This window comes from Zootoca vivipara, chromosome 13 (genome assembly GCF_965207765.1).
Source record: "Zootoca vivipara chromosome 13, rZooViv2.hap1.1, whole genome shotgun sequence".
Taxonomy (NCBI): domain Eukaryota; kingdom Metazoa; phylum Chordata; class Lepidosauria; order Squamata; family Lacertidae; genus Zootoca; species Zootoca vivipara.
The window spans coordinates 29,897,280-29,920,250 of record NC_142596.1 but is presented as its reverse complement, the minus strand read 5'-3'; the positions used below and the strand labels follow the sequence as shown (position 1 = coordinate 29,920,250).

General features: G+C 47.8%; 1 protein-coding gene across 12 annotated transcripts in view; it reads right to left on the bottom strand.

Moving 5' to 3' along the window:
- Positions 1-22,971, bottom strand: part of LOC118092517 (hexosaminidase D) — a 57,544-nt gene that overhangs the window by 2,700 nt on the left and 31,873 nt on the right. For 6 of the 12 annotated variants that reach the window (XM_088656876.1, XM_060282833.2, XM_088656879.1 and 3 more), the window contains 8 exons: positions 22,426-22,606; positions 21,473-21,544; positions 20,131-20,335; positions 18,568-18,650; positions 16,666-16,744; positions 15,510-15,611; positions 10,372-10,461; positions 6,044-8,760 (listed from right to left, as the gene is read on the bottom strand). In XM_088656876.1, coding sequence (XP_088513002.1) covers positions 8,577-8,760; positions 10,372-10,461; positions 15,510-15,611; positions 16,666-16,744; positions 18,568-18,650; positions 20,131-20,335; positions 21,473-21,544; positions 22,426-22,606 — 996 coding nt within the window. In that variant the 3' untranslated portion in view covers positions 6,044-8,576. Of the gene's footprint in view, positions 1-3,966; positions 4,069-5,844; positions 5,976-6,043; positions 8,761-10,371; positions 10,462-15,509; positions 15,612-16,665; positions 16,745-18,567; positions 18,651-20,130; positions 20,336-21,472; positions 21,545-22,425; positions 22,607-22,971 lie in introns of those variants that run through there. The other 6 variants (XM_088656883.1, XM_088656880.1, XM_088656882.1 and 3 more) reach the window with 3 other exon arrangements.

The following is a 22,971-nucleotide window of genomic DNA, read 5'->3' as shown; positions in this document are numbered from 1 at the left end:
TTGTGCATGGAAAGCAGGTACTCTACCCCTGAGCTACAGCCCTTCCCATGGCTTGCAAGCCTCTCAAAGGGGTGGAGGGTGGAGGACAGAGGAAGGGGGAGAGGTGAATTATTTCCCTTTCCCCTCCCAAGGCTATTTGCTGCTGTGGCACCACCAGAGTATCCTTGTACTCCAATAAAATCTAGAGGGCACCAGGTTGGGAAAGGCTGCTTTTGGGCAAAGACAGCTAAGGTCAGCGACATAATTTTGAGCATTTTGAAGCATGGGTGTTAATGATAGCAGCTGACACCCCTCTCCCCGAGAGTCCAAAAATGCAGGCAGCTGGGCTAACAAAACAGAGATATTAAAGTCTTTGCAGAAAAAAAGCGTTCCAGCTTCCGCCTTCTTCAGCTGCTCTGATTTGAATCAAAGAGTGCTGCTGGAGCCAAGGTGGTAGTTATCTTACACTGAGAGGGTGGCACATTGAGAAGTGTGACATTTTCTGTAGGCTGCAGCTGAGCGGTGTTGGGTCTTATCCTTTGTCCACATGGCTAAGGTGTTCCAAGTACATTGATCCAGGAGTTTTTTCCTGGATCAGAAGCTTCTCTCTTTCAATTACTCTGCTCTCTCTTTGCAATAAATGAGCGAGTCTGTAATTATCTAACTCTGAGGAGCTTCGAGACTGGTTGTTCCAATCTGACACATCCTAACCGATGCAATTCCCCTCTGTTCTTGAATCTACCTTCATTCAAGCAGGACTCCCCATTTAACAGCCTTCCTTTTATACCACCGTTTTATAAGCAAAGATTGAAGTGTCAACTTGCTATATAGCACTTTGTAGTCCAGCTTTCGGTATTGCCTCTCAAGGCCTTGGGATTTATGCACCTTTGTTCTCAATGTTCACCGTTGGAACGTTGCAAGATTCGGGACAGAGAAATGAAAGTCCTTCATGTGGCGCATAGTTAAATTGTGGAACTCAAACCCACAGGAGGCAGTGGGGGCCGCTAACGGGTAGCTTTAAGCAGAGGCGGAGCAAGTCAATCAGGTGCCCGGGGGTGGGGCCAGCCGGGGCAGGACGCTCCGTGGGGCCTCCAAGGAGTCTGCCTGCCTCCTCCCACACAGCCACCCTACAGCTGAGGGGGAGGAAGCGGGTGGACCGTTTGGGGCAGCGCAGAGCCTGCGGGCACCCAAGCCACCGCATCACTCTCAGGAGAGACGCGTGGCTCGTGCACCCACGGTGAGTGCCACCTGGCATTTTGTCACACACCCCTCAGTGGTGACACCCAGGCGGACATCACTCACCACATCCCCCTTCCTCCGCCAGTGGCTTTAAATGAGGACTGGACAAATTCATGGAGAATAAGGCTATCAGTGACTATGAATGCTGTGCCTCTGCAATTACAGGCAGCAATGCTTCTGAATACAAGTTGCTGGAAACCACAGGAGGCGAGAGGGCTCTTGTTCTCACATGAGATGCCTGCAGGTTTGGCCTCTGTGAAACGAGGATGCTGGACTAGATGGGATACTGCCTCATCCAGCAAGGCTATTCTGTGTTCATATGAACTTGTGTCAATTACATTTTAGGGCCGGCAGGTGATGTTTTTGCTTGATATTGTGAGTTCTGCCAGTCATTAGCACCTGGCTCCATGAGATAAACACGGGGCACGCAGCATTTCAATTCAGGAGGATGTGATTGAGAATTGTTGACGGATGGTTTAAGCACAACTCGTACCGATACTCTGTGTAGATTTGGAGGCTGGCTGGTAGGATGCTATAATAGCAAGAGGCTTGCCAATTGCTTTAGAAAGACTTTTTCCCCCCCAAAATGAATTCTGGGTTGGAACAGCTCGCCAATAAGGAAAAATTACAAGGTTTGGGGCTTCTTACTTTAGGGGAAAAAGGCAAGGAAGCAGGGACATGATAAAGGTGCATAAGATGATAGATGGTGCAGATAAAGTAGTTTTATAAATCACTTAATGTGTCAATGCAAATGGAAGTTGTTAATATTGCAGTTGTTGTATAACGGTTGTTATTTTGACCGGAGTGTAATTGAAATTAATAAGATTTTGGAATGCAGAGAAAAAGTAAATCATCAAACCATCAATTCTAGCTCGTGGGGGGCACCTAAATTATATAATTTGGTATCTGAATTATTGGTATTAGTAATTGTTATAATGAGGTTATTATTGGCTTTTAATTGAAAACTAATAAAAATTATTATGAGAGAGAGAGAGAGAGAGAGAGAGAGAGAGAGAGAGAGAGAGAGAGAGAGAGAGAGTAGTTTGCATTTTTGCTCCCTCTCTGGTAATACTAGAACCCAGCAGGGTCATCCAATGAAGCCAGATGTTTAAAGATTAAAGGAAAGACTACTTCACACAGCACTTAGTCAAACTGGGAGATTTGCTCCCATAGGTTGCAGTGAAGGACACCAACTTGGATGGCTTTAAAAGGAATATAGCCTCAGCATTTGCTAGGACAGGGCCATAGCACAGTGGAACATAACTTGCCTTGCATGCAGTTGGTTCCTGGTTCAATTCCCAGGGGCAGCATCTCCAGCTTGGGCTGGAAATGTGCCCTGCTGGAAAGCAAGGATGCTCTCGGCCAATTGGATGGACCAAAGACCCTGTTTGGTATAAGGCAGCTTCCTCTGTTTGTAACACAGGGGCTGGTGGCCTTGGTGAGAACTTGGCCTCTGTTTGTCAGAGCTACCTTGCCCTGCAGGCAGCAGTGCCGGCTGCCTTCCAAAGGAGAGACCAACCAGCTGCCAGGGAGGGACGCGGTTCCCTCTCAGGAGGACTCGTTGTCACCCAAGCAGGAGTGACCCAGATTCCTGTCTGTGGCAGGAGCCTGTAGCAGTGCTGTGCCTACATTTCCCCCGCCGCCAAAGTGCTGGGCTCAGCGGGGAGCAAGGCAGGCAAAGAAGCAAGATGGATGAATCCTGCTCTCCCAACAGGGCAGCAAGAGGCTGCAGGCTCTCGTCTCTTATGGCTCGGCTCCCTTGATTAAACAGCATCTTGCTCTCCAAAGGCTGAGAAATCGCCAACCTTCTGACGCAACACCTGGCTCAGCGCTGCACCAAAGATCCGCTCTGCTTCCAGCTACAGTACATGGCCAAAAGGAAAGAGCACTTTGCCCATGCTCAGGAACACCAATGGCTTTGGGTCTAGCCAGGTGCCAGACTGGGCTCAAGCATGCCACACACGCTCTGGGGCCAAACACCAGGCAAGATCTTGGCAGGCAAGATCCAGAGAAAACTTGGATGACTTGGGTGAGGCCCAGCTCATTGGTGAAACTGCAAAACCCCAGGGACTGGCCATGCTTATGGTACATGTTCCTCAAACCTGTGTATGGCAGTTAAAGTTTGCGTGGCGTTAGTTTGCTTTGAGAACATCAGAAGAAAAAGAAGGACACCAGCTGGATCAGGTCAAAGGCCCACCTGATTCAGCATATTCTCCTCCCAGTGGCCAACCAGATGCCCCAGTGGGAAGTACGAAAGCAGGACCTGAGCACACCAACAGCTCTCCCTACCCACCATGATCTCCAGCAACTGGCAATCAGAAGTGCATTTCCTTAACAGTGAAGGGAAGGTAGAATATAACCTTTGCTGTATTGGTGGCCATCACTGTATCTTGTGGGAGTGAGTTCCATAATTTAACACCTGCTGTGTGAAGAAGCAGATAGTGTGGGGAAGTGGTTAGGACCTGGGAGACCAGGGTTCAAATCGCTGCTCAGCCATGAAGCTCACTGGGTGACTCTTGGGCCAGTCAGTCACTCTCAACCTATCCTACCTTGCAGGGTTGGTGTGGTCATTAAATGAGAACTATGCACACTGCATAGCTGCCAAGTTATCCCTTTTTTACAGGGAATTTCCCTTCTGCTGAATAGGCTTCCTCGCGAGAAAAGGGAAAACTTGGCAGCTATGGCACACTGCCTTGAGCTGCTTGGAGGAAAAGGTGGGATATAAATGCAAATGACAACCGGCCCTACCTTTTGTCTGTCCCAAATCTTCCAATATCCTTCTGTGCTTTATTGTTCTTGGGGTATCGCCCCCTCCCCAGCCATCCCATTAGCATGAGCTGCCTTGAGCTTCTGAAATTGAAAGGGGGGGCAGGTGGCACAAATCTCCTTAATAAATAAAATCAGCAGAATGGCTTTCTGAGTGGATGCAAGAGAACCTCTCTCACAACCATGGATGGAACTGCTGGTACTCGGGAGAAATGCGGTCCTCCCTGCAAGAGGTCTGAGAGAATGGCTCCACCTCTTGGCTGAAAGAGTTCTGCCTCCAAATCGAGTGCAAAACCCACAAGGGACAGATGTGAAACTGCATCAGCAAAGAGGTTTGTGTTGGTGATGCTTGGCTGAAACACTCTGGGGGCTCCTCCAGCTCTCCCTGTTATTGAGCATGCAGACTGGTTTGCTTGCATGGAGATTAGACTGTGTCTAGCCTTTACTGAGCATTTATTGTGGTTTGTTTATGGGATGGCTATAGAAAAACATGGCAAACATAAGAGCCCTACAGTACCAGATCAGTCAGATGATCAGTCCATTTGGTTTCACAGGGACTATGTAGATGCCCCAATGGGAAGCCCAGAAGCAAGCAGGCCCAGAGCACAACAGCAGCAACGCCCCCCCCCCCGGGGCATTCTGCAGCAACTGGTGTTTAGAAGCCTCCTGCCTCCAACAGTGGTTGGAGAATCCATCCCGATTTGCTTGCAGGGTGTTTATATATCTCCCCATTCCTCATTTGTTCATCCTGAACTTTGCAGTGCATTTCCCTACCACCTCCCAAAGTCTGCTTTGTTTTTTCAGTGTGGATTTGTCAACCAAGCTGTTTAATTATCTTAAATAGCACAAACCTGCATCTCTCCCCAGTATGTGCTTGAATCTCTCCTGAAAAATAGTGAGTCTGGAGACAATCTCTCTCTCTCTCTCTCTCTCTCTCTCTCTCTCTCTCTCTCTCTCTCTCTCTCTCTCTCTCTCTCTCTCTCTCTCTTTTTCTCATTTGCTGTTTCTTGTCCCAGAGTAAAAGCCCAAATGAATCCATAATGGGATAGTGAGTCTATTTTTATAACAGCATCTAGCCTGGGTGTCTACCAGTTTGGAAATAGAACAAGATGGGGCAACCCAAAAACAAAATAAAACAGGGTAGCAGTTTTTAAATATTTGGGTGGGTGATCTCCACAAGTTATCTATCATTCGATTAGTTTGCAAATTAAAATAAAACGAAAAAGCCCAAACCAAAAGCAACATAGCTTGACAAGTACCTATCTCCTCAGTGACTTAAATATTCCATAGGGTAGCCCTCACCAACCTGATGCCCTCCAGAAGTTTTGAATTACAACTCCCATTAGCTCCAGCACCCGGACTAAAGTGTGAAAATCTCTGAATTTTCATTCAGTTTGTTCCTTTAAGTTCATTTTCAAATGAAATGTTTTCTTTTTAACTCTCTCTCTGTCAGAGAAACCAGTAGGAGAACACTTCAATCTCCCAGGACATTCTATACAAGATCTCAAAGTAGCTGTCTTATTACAAAAGAATTTCAGAAATATTCGACTGGAAAGAGAAGTTGCTGAACTGCAACTTATTACCAAGCTTAAAACCATGGAGAGACCTGGTCTGAATAAAGATATTGGATTCGTATCTCATTATACATGATAAAGCTATCTTTAGCCATCTCACCCCTTGCTTTTTCCTGTAAGACCAATTGCAGTCGTTAACAGTCAGTCAATCACCCATTCCCACCCCCTTCTGAGTAATACCCCTCCCCACCCTCTCACTATATATAAGGGTCTGGTGACTTCTGTTTCAGTGTATCTGAAGAAGTGTGCATGCACACGAAAGCTCATACCAATGACAAACTTAGTTGGTGTCTAAGGTGCAGCTGGAAGGAATTTTTTTTATTTTGTTTCGACTACGTCAGACCAACACGGCTACCTACCTGTAACAAAAACTTTTTTGTTCATGTTCTTTTTTCTAGCCAACATCAGAATAGGAACCTTGAAAAGATATTCCAAAATCAGCCCCCATGTCTATTTAGCACAAACATTGGTATACAGAGGACCACTTCTTTAAAAAAATACTTTATTATTACCATCGTCTTTGTCATCCACATTACAGAAGCAATCTGTTCTGTACAAAACAAAAAACAAAAACAAAAAACCCCCAAACAGCAATGCAACTTGGAGATCCCCAACCAAACCAGATCCACCAGTGACCGAGATCACGCCTTCTGAGAGGGGGAACAGCTGTCAGTCACCGGGGCAATATCAGAGCAGCAGAATCCACAGCATGGGGAGAGAAGTGGGGAACTTTTATCCAGAAGGCAGCCTGGGACATGAATTTAGGAGAAATGAGTGAGGTGAGCAGCCTAAACAAGGTGAGTGATCAAGCAGGTGGAATTGATAGAGAGGCAGAAGAAGCATCAGGCAGAAAGCACAAAAGGAGAGGGGCTGATTTTCAGATATTGTAGGAACAAGGAAGTTTCAACCAGCTAATTCTCTGCCTCTGAATGGAAGGAGGAAGGAGGAAGGGGGGGGGGGTAGAACTTTTCAGAAATCTTCAAATCAAAACAAACTCAACCCCAGGAAGGCTCCAGCGCAGCAGCAGGGGGCGTTCAAGATGCATCCATCACAACTGGTCCAAGACGACCAGGTGCCAAAGACCCATCAGCATTTCAGATTAAAAATCAGGCAGCTTTTGGCTGTTTGTTCTACTGTGCTGAGAACCTGGAACCAAGCCAAGAGCCAGACATTTTTTTAAAGCCACATTCATGCGAAACCCAAGCCGGCTTGCTTTGTTCCAAAGCGGCCTGTTCGGAAGCTCTGCTGCCTGGCCATGACTAGCAAAGGATGCAGGGATGCAATGGCATGGAGGCTCACTTAGGGGGCCCCAGAAGGAAAGGTTTCCTGCCTGCAGCAGGCCAGCTCCTTTCACAGACCCACCAGAGAACCTCCAATGTTTCCTTTTGGCTGCAAAAGAAGGCAAGTCTCCTCCCCAACCCACTAGCACATCCTCCTTCCAATCTGGGGAGCTCCAGATGTTTTGAACTACGAATCCCACCAGCCCTAGCCAGAAGGCAAACACCAAGGGTTAGGGAAGTTGTGGTCCAACAACATCAGGTTGGGAGAGTCCACCTTAGTGGTCGTGAAGGCGAGGGGATGAGTTTCTGCAGGGACTCTTTGCAAAAGGTTGGGTCATGGCTTAGCCATACTTAGAGCTGGCCCACTGAAATCATTTAAGCCGGTGATAACTCAAATCCCATTGATCTCAATGGCTGTATTCTATATGGGGCTAAGGATCCAGCCCAATAACAGCTGTTGTGGCAAACAGAGGAATTTCCTCTCATGCAGAAAGAGAGAGAAAGGGAGGGAGGGAGGGAGGGAAGGAAGGAAGGAAGTTCACAGCTAATGATGATGTTCCTAACTTTTGCTGACTTGGGATTGTGTTTTTTAGGCTAGATGTTGGCTACTGAAACCTCCAAGCCTAACCTGCCTACTCTCACTACTGCACCATACTACCAGTGTGAGTCAACCAAGAGGCTCAAGGGATCAATGGAGGGAGAAGCAGCCACATCAGCAGAGTTGGGGGAGGGAGCCTATGAAGAATGACTGATGCTTGGCTCACCCCCCCTTTCAGGACTGCCTCTTCAAACAGGCGTTTTGGTAAAGTCCCCCCCCCCAATATGTGACCCACTCCCCCAGGAGAAAGAACTCCACTATCCTGGTTGGCGCTGCTCCAAATGCTTTCTTTTGATTCCACGTCCCATCCCCCCCCCCCCCGTGGAAATGGGAGATTTGCAAGGTGGATGAAGAATCCCTGATGCAAATATGGCAGCCAATAGGATGCCGTTGAAGACTCCAAATCCCTCCATCCTCAACTCCTGGGACTTTTGGAGAGAGTCCAACCACACGTTGGCTATCCCAGATCTGGTCATTTCCATGGGGCAGCATTGCAGGGGGTTAGAGTAATTCCAGGAGGGAGGAGAGCGGAAGGATGGCTAAGCGAGCATTTAAAAGGAAGGAAAAGAAAGTGAGGCAGGGGCTGTTGAGAAAGCAGCCACCAGCCTACTGCCAACCCCCAACACGTACCCCCTGAGATTGAAATGTCATGCCATGGCATAGCATGACATTCCCAGGGAAAGGGGGGCAATGTGGTGTAAAACGGCAGCCATCAGGCCTCTGGCAGAATTAAAAGGAAGCAGCAGGAATTAAAAGGAAGAAGGAAAGTGTCATTTCGCAGAGGGAGGGGAGACCACATCACTGTCCACTACTTACAGCAGTGAAAAGTAAAAGGAAGAGGGGGAAAATGGGGAAGCCGCTGCTCTCACTGCTTTTCCCAGTGGGGTGGGGGGCTGGGGTGTTTTGGCTCAGCCCTAATTCCATCTTCCAAAGGGGTGGGAGAAGGAAGCCTGGTGGAGAATGGCTATAAAGAGCTTCCAAACACTGCCCACTGAGCCTCTGCTTTGATGGCCGAAGGGCAAGGCACAAGACCCCTCTCCTCTGGCCTGCACACTCCTTCCAAGTTAAAAGACAACACAACAGTGGAGCAACTGAATCGGACACCCACTTCTGGGCTGGCGATGGGCTGGGGGCGCCCCGCTACAGGGTCTTGGGCCGGGCGTTGAGGCGGATGACTTCCTTGAAGTCCCGGACAAACTCGCGCAACCGGTCCAGGTAGGGATTGACGTTCTCCTCCATCCATTCCTCCACCGTGTCTGGGAAGTAGATGCTCTCCATGCGGGAGCGGAAGCTCTGGATGAAGCTCTCCCAATCCTCGTGGACTCTGGGGTGGGGGAAATAGCCCAAGAGAGTCAGGAAGGAAGGACAGTGGCGTGGAATGCCCCCGCACCCTGGGGAGGCTTGGCAAGGGAAGGGCACCGGGTTCAACTCCCAGCTGGCCTCTCCAGTTAAGGATTTCCAATACCAGGAAGTGCATGGATGGGGAGGTACCCCCTCCTCAGACACCATGGATAGATGCTGCTGCCCCCCCCCACAAAGTAGAGGGCTGATCTAGATGGGCAAATGGGTCATCTTCACATGTTCAGTCCACTCAGCATCTAAATGGCAGGGAGAGTTTTTCTGTGTATGTGAGAGCTTCTTTCACTGATACGTTAACTTTCCATTCCTTGAGACTTTCTAGGCTACATCCCTATATTAATACAGATCATCAAAAAGCAATTCAGAATTGATTGGTTTGGCTCTGGGTAGCATTGCTTTTACAGAGTTTTTATGTAAAATGGCTACAGAAGACCATGCTCAGTGCATTACCTAAAATCCTCTATAAAGATTATTGTGAAAAATGTCCAAGTTCAGCTGCAAAAAACAACCTTTTGCCAAACATCTGGACTCTCGAACATTTGGACCAGCGTCCAAACCATCTGCACCAGCTGGGGCTGATGGGAGTTGTAGTCAAAGACATTTGGAGGGCACCAGGTTGGCAAAGGCTGACCTAGAATGCAATGTCCCTTCCTGTCTGTTTGCAATGGCAAGTGACCATGTACTTACCGGTATAAAACACACACAACTTCCCCAGCTGGTACTCAATAGTTAGGAATGGTGAAGGAATTTGACTCAGTTCACATAGAAAGGTGACTCTACCTATTCTCACTTCCTGTAACTATATGCGGACAGAAGCATGGCCATCCTTTGCAATGTTTGCTTCTCTGAATTTAGCAATGTAGTTCTCCAGTCAAGTAACATGTACAAAAATGTGCATGTACTAACTAGGGTAAAGGTAAAGGGACCCCTGACCGTTAGGTCCAGTTGCGGACGACTCTGGGGTTGCGGCGCTCATCTCGCTCTATAGGCCGAGGGAGCCGGCGTTTGGCCGCAGACAGCTTCCAGGTCAGGTGGCCAGTGTGCATAAAAAAGGCATATAACTACTGAAAATAACATTCAGAAATGTATTAAGTGTATTTTAGATTAAATTTGCACTGAATCACTGGTGGATTTTCATGGGGACATTAAAAGAAAAAGAATTCGTGAACTGATGTGGAAACTGGACCTAGAGCTGGATAAATGAGATACTGAGAGAAACTGTGATTGACAGATTTGCCTGTTCCTAGTCAAGCGAGGTCTCAGTTTATATAGTGTGGTAGGTACGGTGTTAGACTAGGACCTGGAAGAGACCTGGGTTCAAATCTACACTCAGCCATGAGGCTTACTAAATGACCTTGGGCCTGTCACTCACTCTCAGCCTAACCTACCTCACAGGTTTGTTGTGAGGGCTAAAATGGGGAGACAGGGAAAGCATGTCTGCCACCTTGAGCTCCTTGGAGGAAAAGGGGAGGATAGAAATACAGTAAGTAAATAAATAAATATAGGACTGAGCCCCCACCCCCTTGCCTTCCCACCCCACCCCTCAATCACTTGTGGGGTGTGTGTGCTCACTCACTTGAGAACTTTGCTACCGAAGCTCTCCAGGTTACGAGGGTTTCCAAACTGGTGCTTCCGATGGTAAGGACTGAACCATCCCTTGACAGAGCTGCCGTGCACAGGGAGAGAAGAAAGAAAGGGAAACCCCATTAAGCAGCCAAAGAAAGACTGGCCAGGCAATTGCATCAAAACACTCGAAGCTACGATAGCTCAGTTGGCTAGAGGGTGGTACCAATAATGCCAAGGTTGTAGTTTCGATCCCCGTAAGGAACAGCTGCATATTCCAGCGCTGCAGGGGGTTGGACTAGATTACCCTCAAGGTCCCTTCCAACTATATGATTCTATGACTCGGGCAATGAAACTTCCATGAGTCCTAACTCAGCAGCATCAATAGTGGGGGACACTGTAAAAATGCATCTTTTAAACAGCAGCCAAAATTCCCTTTTTACCCGTCCAATTTAGCTTATCCCCGTATGAGGAGGGGAGTGTTTTCAAGATGGTGGATGTCTTTACCTATTTCTTCTGGGGGTGAGAAATGTGGGTTGCTGATGCATTAAGGCTAAAAGCAAAATACAGAAAGTGCCACAGCTCAGCGGCAGAGCAGCTGCCAACAGTACTGAGCTAGACTGACCAATTGGTCAGACTAAGGCAGTTTCCTTGTCTAATTTTCTGCAGTCCCTGGAAGCAGAATGAAAACAGTGGGTCCACGTGGCTATTGAGGTGCTTCCAGACAAAGGGCTCAGCAAAGGAGAGGGGGACCAAGGCCAAAATTTGACACACACAAACACTCTTTGTACTACCTTCCCAAAGGTATGCAAGATGGTGGGCTTTGGGAAGGAGGCACGAAGCTCTGGCAACATCCTAAAGTTCTCCCCACCTCCTTCCCAAATCTGGGAAAGCACTAACTAGGCTTTGGGAATGTGCCTCACCTACCAGCTTTGGGAAGGCAGCGTGAGGGTTGGGGTGGTGGTCAAATGTTGCTGAGGGCCACCCAAACGGCTTCAAGGGCCACATGCGGCCCTTGAGACACACGTTGGACCACCCTGGTTTGCACTTAAGTGTATACACCACTTTTGGGGGGGAGTGTGTATATCTCTTTATGTTCTGCCCACAAAGAGGGTGAGACACAGTGTTGCAACACCCCCCCCCTTTTGACACACCCCCCCCTCTCTTGACAGGTGCTTCTCACCACCATTTTAGCACCCTCCTTGTGTGTGTGTGGCTACTGACTTGGAGTCTGCACACATGCGTTAGTTGCGCTATTCCACCAAAGTGCAATTGCACATCTCCCAAAACAATGTCTATCCATTTATCTTAGCCAGTTGCATTATCTGGTTTGTTTTGCTGACCGATATTCTAAAGGAGGTTGAGTTTGAAGCTTTGCATCTTTGAACCTGAATCCTGCACTGCTACGCTCTTCTCACCTTTGGGGTGGGGATGCTTGATTTACAACTCTTCCCTGAACTTCTATCCTGATCTCTGTTGCCCAGATTTTCCTGCAGTTTAGTGGCTCAATTTAAGATTTCCTGTTGTTCTCTGGCTAGAAGGCTAGCAAAACAGTTTCAGATCATCTTCTGTTGATTCTGGCCAATGTCTAAAGAAGGCCTGCAACCCAAAGAAGGGTCTCAACCTGCCTTCCACATAAACATTCCTGGGATCGGACTGCCAGTCTGGACTTTTTATTGTCAGTTTCAGAAGTAGAATGTTATTACAGTACATTGTAATTGTGCTGTAGATCTATCTAAATAGGTACAACTTAAAAAGCAAAGCAAACAGCAGTGTGTGAAGGCTGAGACAGCTTGTTCCAGGAAAGGAAGCTAACTGATTGTTTTAAAGGTTTGTTTGCTTCTTTTTATATTTAGAACAGGAGCTCTGGGTAACACAGGCTCTGTTTCCTCTCTTCCCTCAACCCAGCAGGATATTCCTGCTGTGTCCTACACACCCTAAAATTGCATCCAGAGGATTAAATCATAGAATCATAGAACTGCATAGTTAGAAGGGACCTCAAGGGGCATCTAGTCCACCCCCTGCAATGCAAGACTCCTAGCTCCAGAATCCCTGAGAGATGACCATCCAGCCACTGTCAAAACAGCTCTTACAGTCAAAAAGCTCTTCCTATTGTTTACTTGGATTTTCCTTTCTTGCCATTTAAATCCACTGGTTCAGGTCCTACCCACCAGAGCAACAGAAAGCAAGCTTGCTCCCCCTTCCATGGGACAGCCCTTTAGATATCTGAAGATGGGTGTGATATCACCCCTCGGTCTTCTCTCCTCCAGGCAAAACATCCCCAATTCCCTCAACTGTTCCACATAAACAAGGCTTGGCTTCCAGACCCTTGAGCATCTTGGTTGCCCTCCTCTGCACACGGTTCCTGCATGTCTATATCCTTCTTAAACTGTGGTGCCCAGAACTGGACACAGCACTCCAGGTGGGGTCTGACCAAGGCAGAATAGAGTGGGACTATTACTTTCCTCATCTGTAGCTCTTTTTATTTAAGGGGCCATGCAGGTATGAAGCAGTCATAAGGGAAAGTAATTAATTAGGGTGAGCCTTAAAATTAAGGCTAACACCAGTAAAGAATGTAAGACGCCTGTTCAACGCTCCTTTATTTCTTCTAATACATCACGGAACTGTTGAAGAAGTTGTGGGAACAAAGGGACTCCTCCCCACCCCAATCTATGGTGTGAATACCCACAAGGTTGCTTCATTCCACAATGAAACTTATCAGGAGATATCAAAGGTTTTTTAAACACACATTCAAATTTCCCTCCATTTATCCCTAACAAAATATGTGAACTACAAAGGTAAAAGGTAATGGGACCCCTGACCGTTAGGTCCAGGTGTGACAGACTCTGGGGTTGCGGCGCTCATCTCGCTTTACTGGCCGAGGGAGCCGGAGTACAGCTTCCAGGTCATGTGGCCAGCATGACAAAGCCGCTTCTGGTGAACCAGAGCAGCGCACGAAAATGCCGTTTACCTTCCCACCAGAGCAGTACCTATTTATCTACTTGCACTTCGTGCTTTCGAACCGCTAGGTTGGCAATAGCTGGGACCGAGCAACGGGAGCTCACCCCGTTGCGGGGATTCGAACCGCCGCCCTTCTGATCGGCAAGCCCTGGGCTCTGTGGTTTAACCCACAGCGCCACCAATAGGCATTTTGCCAAAAGGCAGCTGCCAGGAACTCTAAAGCACAAAATTTGGAAACCATTTTTAACACCTGCTATATCATTAGAGTACAAAAATATCTTGAATTTGGTTAGTGCAGAAGAAATGCCACATAAGTTCTGGGTCTCTAAGGCAGTGTTTCCCAACCTTGTGCCTCCAGATGTTTTTGGATTACGACTCCCATCATCCCTAGCTAGCAAGACCAGTGGTTAGGAATGATGGGAATTGTAGTCCGAAAACAGCTGGAGGCACAAGGTTGGGAAACACTGCTCTAAGGGACAGGAAGATCCTGATCACTTCTATTCCATACGGTGGAATTTTATTTCATATAGTTAAGTTTCAGGGTTACAGGTTTCTCTCCCCATGCTGTCTAAAGAAATATGGCTGCCGTTATCTTAGACTGGGTGTTATTATTTAACATGTTTAGGTTTCGAATGCCCTGCCTTCAGCTGGAGTTAATATGGATTTTTTTGTCCTTGTTAACTTGTCTCTGTGTTTCCATAGTAATTTGAAAACTAATAAAAATTACTTTTAAAAAATAATAATGTTAAGAATAGTCCTGCTTGATGAAGTGCTGGCTCATTTAGCCCCGGATCCTGCCCTCACAAGAGGCTAATGAGATGCCTCTTTGAGGCAACCCACAAGCAAGGCTTGAACACAACAGCCCTCTCCCCTTCTGCAATTCCTGGTACTTGCTATTGTGAAGCATCCTGTCTCCGCTAGCAGAGGTAGAACACAGCTGTTGTGGCTAGTAGCCACGGATAGCTTTATCCCCCCATGAGCATACACTTCTGTGATTTTGAGCAAATGTTGTGTTCTTCCGTTCTCCGCCTTCTCCTGCTGTCAGCTCCCTCTGCATCCTGCTTCAGTAAACAAGAATCCTGGACAGCAAACAGATTTCCTAGTTTTTGTTGTCAACTCGGGAACACCAATGAACATCCACCTTGTTTGTAAGGCGGGATAGAACACAGGTTCGCTATGGGACAATTCTGAAAAGGTCGTTTGTGAAGGTAAGGAATACTACATCGTGTCATCCCAAAAGGTTTTTGGTCCCCAAACTACTTGCAACACAGGCGCTGCTACCCCCCCCCCACTTTCCATTTAGACCAGCACCCTTGGGGGGGGCAAATTTAAGAGAAAAGCTGCCTTGCATCATAGCCTCCCTGTACATTTAAAATGCATGGTTTCTTCCAAGGAATCTTGGGAACTGTGGTTTGATAAGGGTGCTGTGAGGGGTAAAGTACAGTTCCCAGGATTCTTTGGGGGAAAGTCATATGCTTTACATATACTTTCCACCACCTACTTAAACATTATTTTCTTTGTTTAAGCAAAACAATCCTGGCAAAAGTTACATGTGTCTTAATCCATTTTTAGATTATTGTTGCTTGTTGTTGGTTTCAATGTTTTTTAAATACCTGCTTTTTAGACTGTCATTCATTGATTATTTTAATGCTTTCTTTTACCGGGTATGTAAGCTACTACGTGGGTGGCGCTGTGGTCTAAACCACTGAGCCTAGGGCTTGCCGATCAGAAGGTCGATGGTTCGAATCCCCGCAAGAGGGTGAGCTCCCGTTGCTCGGTCCCATCTCCTGCCAACCTAGCAGTTTGAAAGCACATCAAAAGTGCAAGTAGATAATTAGGTACCGCTATACAGCAGGAAGGTAAACGGTGTTTCCGTGTGCTGCTCTGGTTCGCCAGAAGTGGCTTTGTCATGCTGGCCACATGTCATGACCTGGAAGCTGTACGCTGGCTCCCTTGGCCAATAACGCAAGATGAGTGCCGCAACCCCAGAGTCGGTCACGGCTGGACCTAATGGTCAGGGGTCCCTTTACCTTTACCTTACTTTGAAGCTTTATTACAATCAAGGGGCATGTAGATTTTGTTAAATAGATACATTTAGATTTATTTATTTTATGGCAGTGGGAGGAACCTTGGTTTCATCCTGACATGCACACACACACACATGGCTGCCACCATTCCAGATCTCCTTACCTCTCTTCCTCCAGGACTTTGATGACGGAGTCTCTTAGCTGCCCCGTAACCTGTTCCACCATACGGTAGATATCAGAACCTGGAAATGCCCCATTGCCATCACTAATGAAAAACACAGGAAGGGGTGGGGGGTGGGGAAGAAATGTTGAAGCACCACAGATGCTGAGTTAGATGTGTACAAATGGCTGCCAGTTCGCCCCTAGCTAAATCTCTACGTACTTGCTCACATAAGAACATTAGAAGAGCCTGCTGGAGCAAACCAGTGGCCCATCCAGTACAACATCCTGTTCTCATCGTGGCCAACCAGATGCTCCAGTGGGAAATCAGCAAGCAGGATTCAAGTACAGGAGCATTCGCCCCTCCTCTGGCTTCCAGCAAATGGTATTCATAAGCACTGCTGCCTTCAAATGTAGAGGCAGAGTATAGCCATCGTGGCTGCTAGCCCGTTAATACCGGTAGTCTCTGCCTGCATGAATTCGTCCAATCCTCTTTTAATGCTGTGCCAGATTTAGGAACTAATGATGATGACTGATAATAGTAAGACCAATATTTATATGGGTACCTCCCAAAAACATCCATTTTAAAAGCAACTGTACCAAAATAAATTATTGTGAAAATATGTTATTCTTTTTGTAGGTTTGTATTTTGTATATTTGTTGGATCCCACATGGGGTGTTCCCCATGCGGTTTGTCATTTTGTGTTTTTGTTTTTCTGTTATAAAACCCAATAAATATATTTGTTTTTTAAAAATAAATAAATTGTGAAAATAAGAAATATGGGGGGGGGCAAATTTGGTCCCCGCTCAAAGTGCCATATGACCAAAGTCCACCCCTGTTTAAAGCCATCTAGGTTAACATCTAGGAGTGAAATAAAAAAATTCCTTCAGTAGCACCTTAAAGACCAACTAAGTTTTTATTTTGGTATGAGCTTTCGTGTGCATGCACACTTCTTCAGATAATCTAGGAGTGAGTTCCACAGTTTAACTACATGCTGGGTGGAGAAGTTCTTCCTTTTACCTGGCCTGAATCTTTCAACGTTCAGCTTCATTGGCTATCCCAGCAACTGCTTGGTACAAGAATGACGTCTCAACCACTCAAAAACTGCCCCCACCCTATCACCAGGTGACACCCCTGCCCCAATCAACCCCCTACACACCATATGCTCTTTTCCAACTGCATGTTCTCGAAGCCAAGCATGGACAGAACCTTCTTCTTGGTAGCTTCTGTAAATCCCCCTGTGGCAAGAGAATTTGGGGTGCGGGAGAGGAGATCTGTTAGTGGACATTTTGCCCAGCTGAGTTTCCATTGAAGCAAGTGTTCCGATGCAGAGCAACTTGGGGTTCTAAACTGGGTGATGTGAATGGGATCTTTAAGCCGCTAGTCCTCTGTGACTTATGGGCAAGAAAGAAGACTACGCTGCACCACTGCTGGTCCAACACTAGCTGATTGGAATTCAGATTAAAGGCAAAGGAAGGAGTGAGAGACACTTAATACATTACAATCAAACCTTACATAGGGGTTTGGTGCCAAGGGTTCTGCATATACACAAAAATAGCGAATACCCCAAATGTTGGAGCTGCCCACACAGCTAATATAAGTGAGGGGAAAGAGAGAGAATCCCCCATACCTCCAGAGCCTTGCCTAGCAAGCAAGGCAGAGAGCTTCGAAGCTCTTTTCTGCCAGGTAACCCCAAGCAGACCTCATGCAAAAAGAGCTGTTAAATTCTTTGCCTTGCTCGGGGGGCAAGGCCCGCTCAGTGCGCTGGCTCTGGAACACTAGAGATGCTTGTGCAAGATCTCGCAGAGACACTCAGATGACCCTGTGAGCAGAGGTGTAGCAAGGTCAGGTGGTACCCAGTGCGGAATTGTTTTGTCAACCTCCCCCCACAATGACAGCTCAGGGTACTGCTGGATTGGCATACACCCTGATGTTCCTGCCAAGCCTAAAGGGCACCCCAAAGGACACATGTCAAGGCAACATAGTGGAGAAAAGGCCACAATCCCCACGTGCCCCTCTTGGGATCCCCCTCGTGGGCGCGCGCAAAAAAACAGCCTGAAAGGAAAGGGAGCACGCTGTGCCCAGCAGCTCGAGAAGAAGCAGTGGCGGCGGCGAGAGGTGAGTGCTGCTGGCAATGACCATTGTGCCACACGACCCTCTGGGCGACGCCAATCCGAAGCTGCCCAAGGCCACCCGCCTGCCCGCAGAGCCCGACTTCTTCCCAGGACACCCCCAGCCCTTGCCCAAGGACCCCTGGTGGCACCCGGGGCACTGCTGTCTGACTCCTGCCCACCGAAACCGCGCTGGCCGAGGCCCAGATCTCCCCCAGACCGCCACTGCCTTCCCTTCGCGGCCTCACTCACAGGATCCGTGGGGCACCCCCGTAGCCCAGCATCCTCTGCACTGCCGCCTCTGCCACCGCCTGAACCCAAACTAGAGGCGGTGTTCCTGGTCCAAGGTGATGTGCGTGCAGCTGGGCCATCACGTGGCCTCCCTGAGGAGGAAAGGAAGGGGCAGGGCCGCAGCCAGGCTCCAGGGTCGGTGTCCTGGAGGTTCGGGCTTGCGCTGACCTCTCCCCCCTCCGCCCCCACCATGCTTCGCTTCTCCTTTCCTGCCAGGGCAACCGGCGGTGGCAGAAGGAGCATGCTGGCGTTGTTTGCCTGAAGCCGCTGCTTTCTTTGGGGGGCCAGGAGCGGGCGCGTTCAGCCGGCATTTTGTCATTATGACACCTGGGGCAGCCCACACCCACCGCACCCACCTTCTTATGCCTCTGCCTATGAGATCTCACAAGAGCTGGCATGCTGGCTGGGACTTACTCCCCCCGCCCCCAAGCAAGGGAGAGACTTAAAAGCTCTTTCTGAGCCAAATAAAATCAACCCGTTCCATAGATTTAATCTGTGTAGTTTCAGCCACTCTGCCTTCAACCGTGTGCAGTTGAAATTGCACCAGTTAAATGCGCATGAGATGCGACTGAAACACTTATACTCCATCCATCCATCCATCCTGCCTTTCCTATGGACACCCCCTCCCGCTGCACAGCTCCCCAGCCAGGTCCCCTCACCATTCACCAAAGTCTGCAGACACACGGCCAGCGAAGGGATCCCAACAGGCAGGAGCTCACACAGAGCTGAATAGTGATCATACCTGCAAAGGGAGAGGAGATAGACCAGTCACTACCTTTTGGGTAGTCCAACCCCCAGCAAATCTAGTCCAATCCCCTTAGGGGATCGAACCTGCAACTTCGCCCTTGTCAGCACCACTTCTGCATGCAAAGCAGTTGCTCTACCACTTCCCTATAGCAGTGTTTCTCAACCTTTTTTGGGCCACGGCACACTTGTTCCGTGAAAAAAATCACGAGGCACACCACCATTAAAAAAGTTAAAAAATTTAACTCTGTGCCGCCCTATATTGACTATAATTATGACTGTAAGAAACACTTGCCAATTGCTGTGTTGGTTGCAATCTCCTGTAATAAGGCTTCACAAGCCGTCCGGCGGGTTAGTGTTGTGAATTGGCGGCCGCCAGGCTCGTTTGCACTGAGCTTTGGGAAAGAGGAGGAGAAATATTGCTTTCCGGCGTGTTAGTCCTGTATATTGGCGGCCGCCAGGCACGTGACAATGCAAATCGCCCTTCTCGTCGCCACACGTCGCGGCACACCAGCCAGCGTCTCGCGGCACACTAGTGTGCCACGGAACAGCGGTTGAGAAACGCTGCCCTATAGCCCTTCCCTTTAAAAAATACAGTAGGATTCCAGTCTGCATTGTTCTGAATAAAGGACTGGCTTAAATAATAACACAGGAAACTGCCTTATACCAAGTCAGACCCTTGGTCCCTCTTACTTAGTATTGCCTACACTGACTGGCAACAGGTTTCTAGGGTTTCAGGCAGAGTCCCTTCCAGCTCTATGATTCTCTGAGAAAGCCATTCTATAAGAAGGTGCCAGATTCAGTACGTGGAAACTCCCAGTAGGGCTGAAAAAGAAACCCCGAAGGTCTGGCTCAGTATGAAGCAGCTCCTGGTTGGAATAAACAACTTGCTTCTGAACATGAACAGAGTGCCTTCCCCACTAAATAGCAACACATAGGCCCTGGTTGTGGGGGATTAGGGTTATTAGTGGGGGGGTTTGATTGTTAAACCACTTGGAATTGTAGTTCTGTGAGGGGAATTAGAGGGGTCTCCCATCAACTTTCAGCACCCTTAACAAACTACAGCTCCAGAATCCTTTGGGGGAAGCTATGACTGTTTGAAGTTATATAATAAAATCACAGAATCGCAGAACTGAAGAACTGGAAGGGACCACGAGGGTCATCTAGTCCAACCCACTGCAATGCAGGAATCTTTTATGCAACGTGGGGCTCGAACCCACAACCCTGAGATTAAGAGCCTCATGCTCGACCAACTGAGCTTTAAATGTGTGCTGGGAATGTTGACCTATCAGGGTTCAAGGATGTATTCCAGCAAAGCAAAAGCACTCAAGGAGGGCCAGTGGAGGAAGACAGGTGAGAGAGAGGCTGTGTCCTACAGACAAGGTGTGGCCCAGGGAGAGTCAACAGGGCCAGACACAGATGCCTGGAGGGCCTGAGGTCCCTCTTGCCCCACGGCAGAGCTCCCTCCCTGGACTTGCCTTTGCCACCCGGTGAGGACGATGCCCTGGAACCGGATGGAGGGCGTCTTAGACATGGACTGGATGACCTTCAGCCACCTCAGGTGATTCTGCATGTGGTTGTTTAAGGGTGTCCAAGCCTGGGCGGGACCTGTCGTGCCCTTGAAGGCACTGGCAAACCAGATAGTCTTGAAGCCACATTCTGCATACTTGGCAATGTATTTTCCTAGGAGACAGGGTAGAAGACAGATAAGGAAGGATCGCCCTGGATGCACAGAGGACATTGATGGGTTAGGTCTGCTGTGCCAACGTCTTTTCAGTGCCAGGGAAAGACTTACCTCCCTCCACCCCAGCCTTGATCACAAAATCATAGAATTGTAGAGTTAGAAGGGATCATGAGGGTCATCTATTCCAAATGTCTTTTTTTTTAATACTAATTTTTATTGGATTTTTAAAACATAATTAAGCAAATACCAAACACATACATAGGGGAAAAAATCAAAAAGAGAACAGAAAAAAAGAAAAAACAAACTTTAAAACATCCAATTTTCATATCATTATCTTGCAGACTTCCCCATTCCCCCTTCTGATTTTCAATTTATAACCTTTTTAGCAATATCCTTTATCATAATTTTCCAATCCTTAACTCAGTATTTCTTACATATATTATACTGCCCCCTCCCCCACCCCCTTCCCAAAGATCCCCCTGCCACCAAGGAATCCTCAGGTGTAGTAGGACAGAGGAGAAGGCAGTCCTTTTTCTCATTGAAGCCCCCCCACAATGCAGGAATTCTTTGCCCAATGTAGGGGTCGAATAAGAGCCTGAGAATAAGAGTCTCATGCTCTACCAGCTGAGCTATTGATTGAGGAAGTTGTTTTTTGTTCTATTGCTATCATGCTGCCAAAGGCTTTTATTTTGGGGGGGAAGGGTTTATTCATTACATTTATATTCCACTTTTCCTCCTGGGAGCTCTCACGGTGGCGTAGAGACTTCCCCATTTTACAATCGTGTGAGGCAAGTTGGTGACTGGCCCAAGGTCACTCAGGGAGCTTCATGGCAATGTGGGGATTTGAACCCTGGTCTCCCAGGTCCTTGTCCAACACTCTAACCGCTACACCACACTGCCTCTCACATGTGATATATATGTATAAGAAGTGTACATGTTCTACAAAAACATCCTGGTGTCTCCACTCCCTTTATTCTCTGCCAATCTTTCCATACCTGAAGGGATTGTCTCCTCCAAGACCAGCCCCCAACCATCTGAAGTGAGATAGGTTGTGGCAGGGAGAGGGCCTTTTTAACAGAAAGGCAAGATATAGATTACAGTATTTAATAAAAGATGAACAAATAACCCCCACAAACCTATTTGCTGCGTATCAAAGTCCGGGGCGTAAAACCATAATACAGGAGAAGCGTGTTTGGCAATGCCAGAGTCTGAAAAGATTTAAATTGACAAACAAAATGAGAAGGTGGAGAGGAGGTGCTGCTGCTCCCACCCTAGATTCAACAACCCCAGCAACAAGACATTAAGGACTAGAGCCTTGCAGCCAAAGATTTGGCTGGCTCTTTCACATCAGCTTATGAACTTCCTTCTTCCACAGCTTTGTGGCCCCAGGACACATGTACATCTCCTCTCTGCCCACTCTCTCTTCCCGTCTCCCTTCTCTCCCCTCTATCCTGCTGCTCTTCACTGCTGTCCTCAGACCCACAACCCTAATTTCCTAAGCCTAGTCCCTTGTGCCCAGACTTCTACTGCAGGAATGCTGAAGGACTCAAAACTCCCATAATCCTTGACAAGTAGCCATGATGGCTGGAGCTGATAGGAGCTGTAGTCCAGAAAGGCCTAAATGGTTCACACATAATGCCAAACCACAGTTCAAACAAACCAAGGTTTGTGTCCAACAAGAAACTAAGGTTTATTGGCAGTAAACAAACCATAGTTAAGCTGCTGAGCAGGATTCATATGTGGTGTTAAGCCACGGTTTAATAAACCAAGTTTATTGGCTTATTAATAAACAAATGACTAATAAACAAATGAAATAAAGGCAACTCAGCTGATTACTACTAGAGACACAACCATCATCACAAAAAACCATTGTGTATCCAGTTGTAGGTTTTAAATAGAAGATTTTTCTGTTCCAAGGTAATATCGAAGCATCCATTATAGTTCTATAATGGCAAGTCACCACTTGGTACTTTGCTGTGCTGTTACGCAATAAAGTCTTTAGAACTAAAATAAAGTAATAAAATAAAATCCTGCTCCTTTCCCAAAGAAGTCTGGAGTAACCAGACAAGACTCTGAAAGCATCACGGACCTTGAATGGCTGCCATGTCAACCTTCCGCAACATGTCATCCCAGAGGAGGGTATGCAGACCCCACTGGCCAGTGATGAAGCTGACCACCTCCCGGATGTGGTTCAGGTACATCTTGCCCATGTTGCCAGCATTGCGACTCATCCAGTTCTTGGAGTCCATCCCTTCCCCTAGATGGAAGACCTGGAGGGACAGAAGGAGAAAGGAGGGCGGGTGGTCATGGAAGGTGCAGGAGGAGCCAGTTGCAAATGTCAGGGCCAAGGCTGGTACCAGGAGGAACCTGGCAGGCTCACAAGTCAAGAGTCTGCCTGGCACGCTGGCAAGGAAGGGGGCCATTTGCTGGGAGCAATCATGGAATCATAAGAGTCGGAAGGGACCCCAGGGGTCATCTAGTCCAACCCCCTGCTGTTCTGGAATTGCTGTTAAAGAATCCCTGACAGATCTCCATCCAAGCCCTGTTTAAAAACCTCCAATGAAGGAAAGGCCTTCACCTGTCCAGGTAGTCCGTTCCAGCCTGGTGCCACCAGGGAGAACACCAACATTCTCTG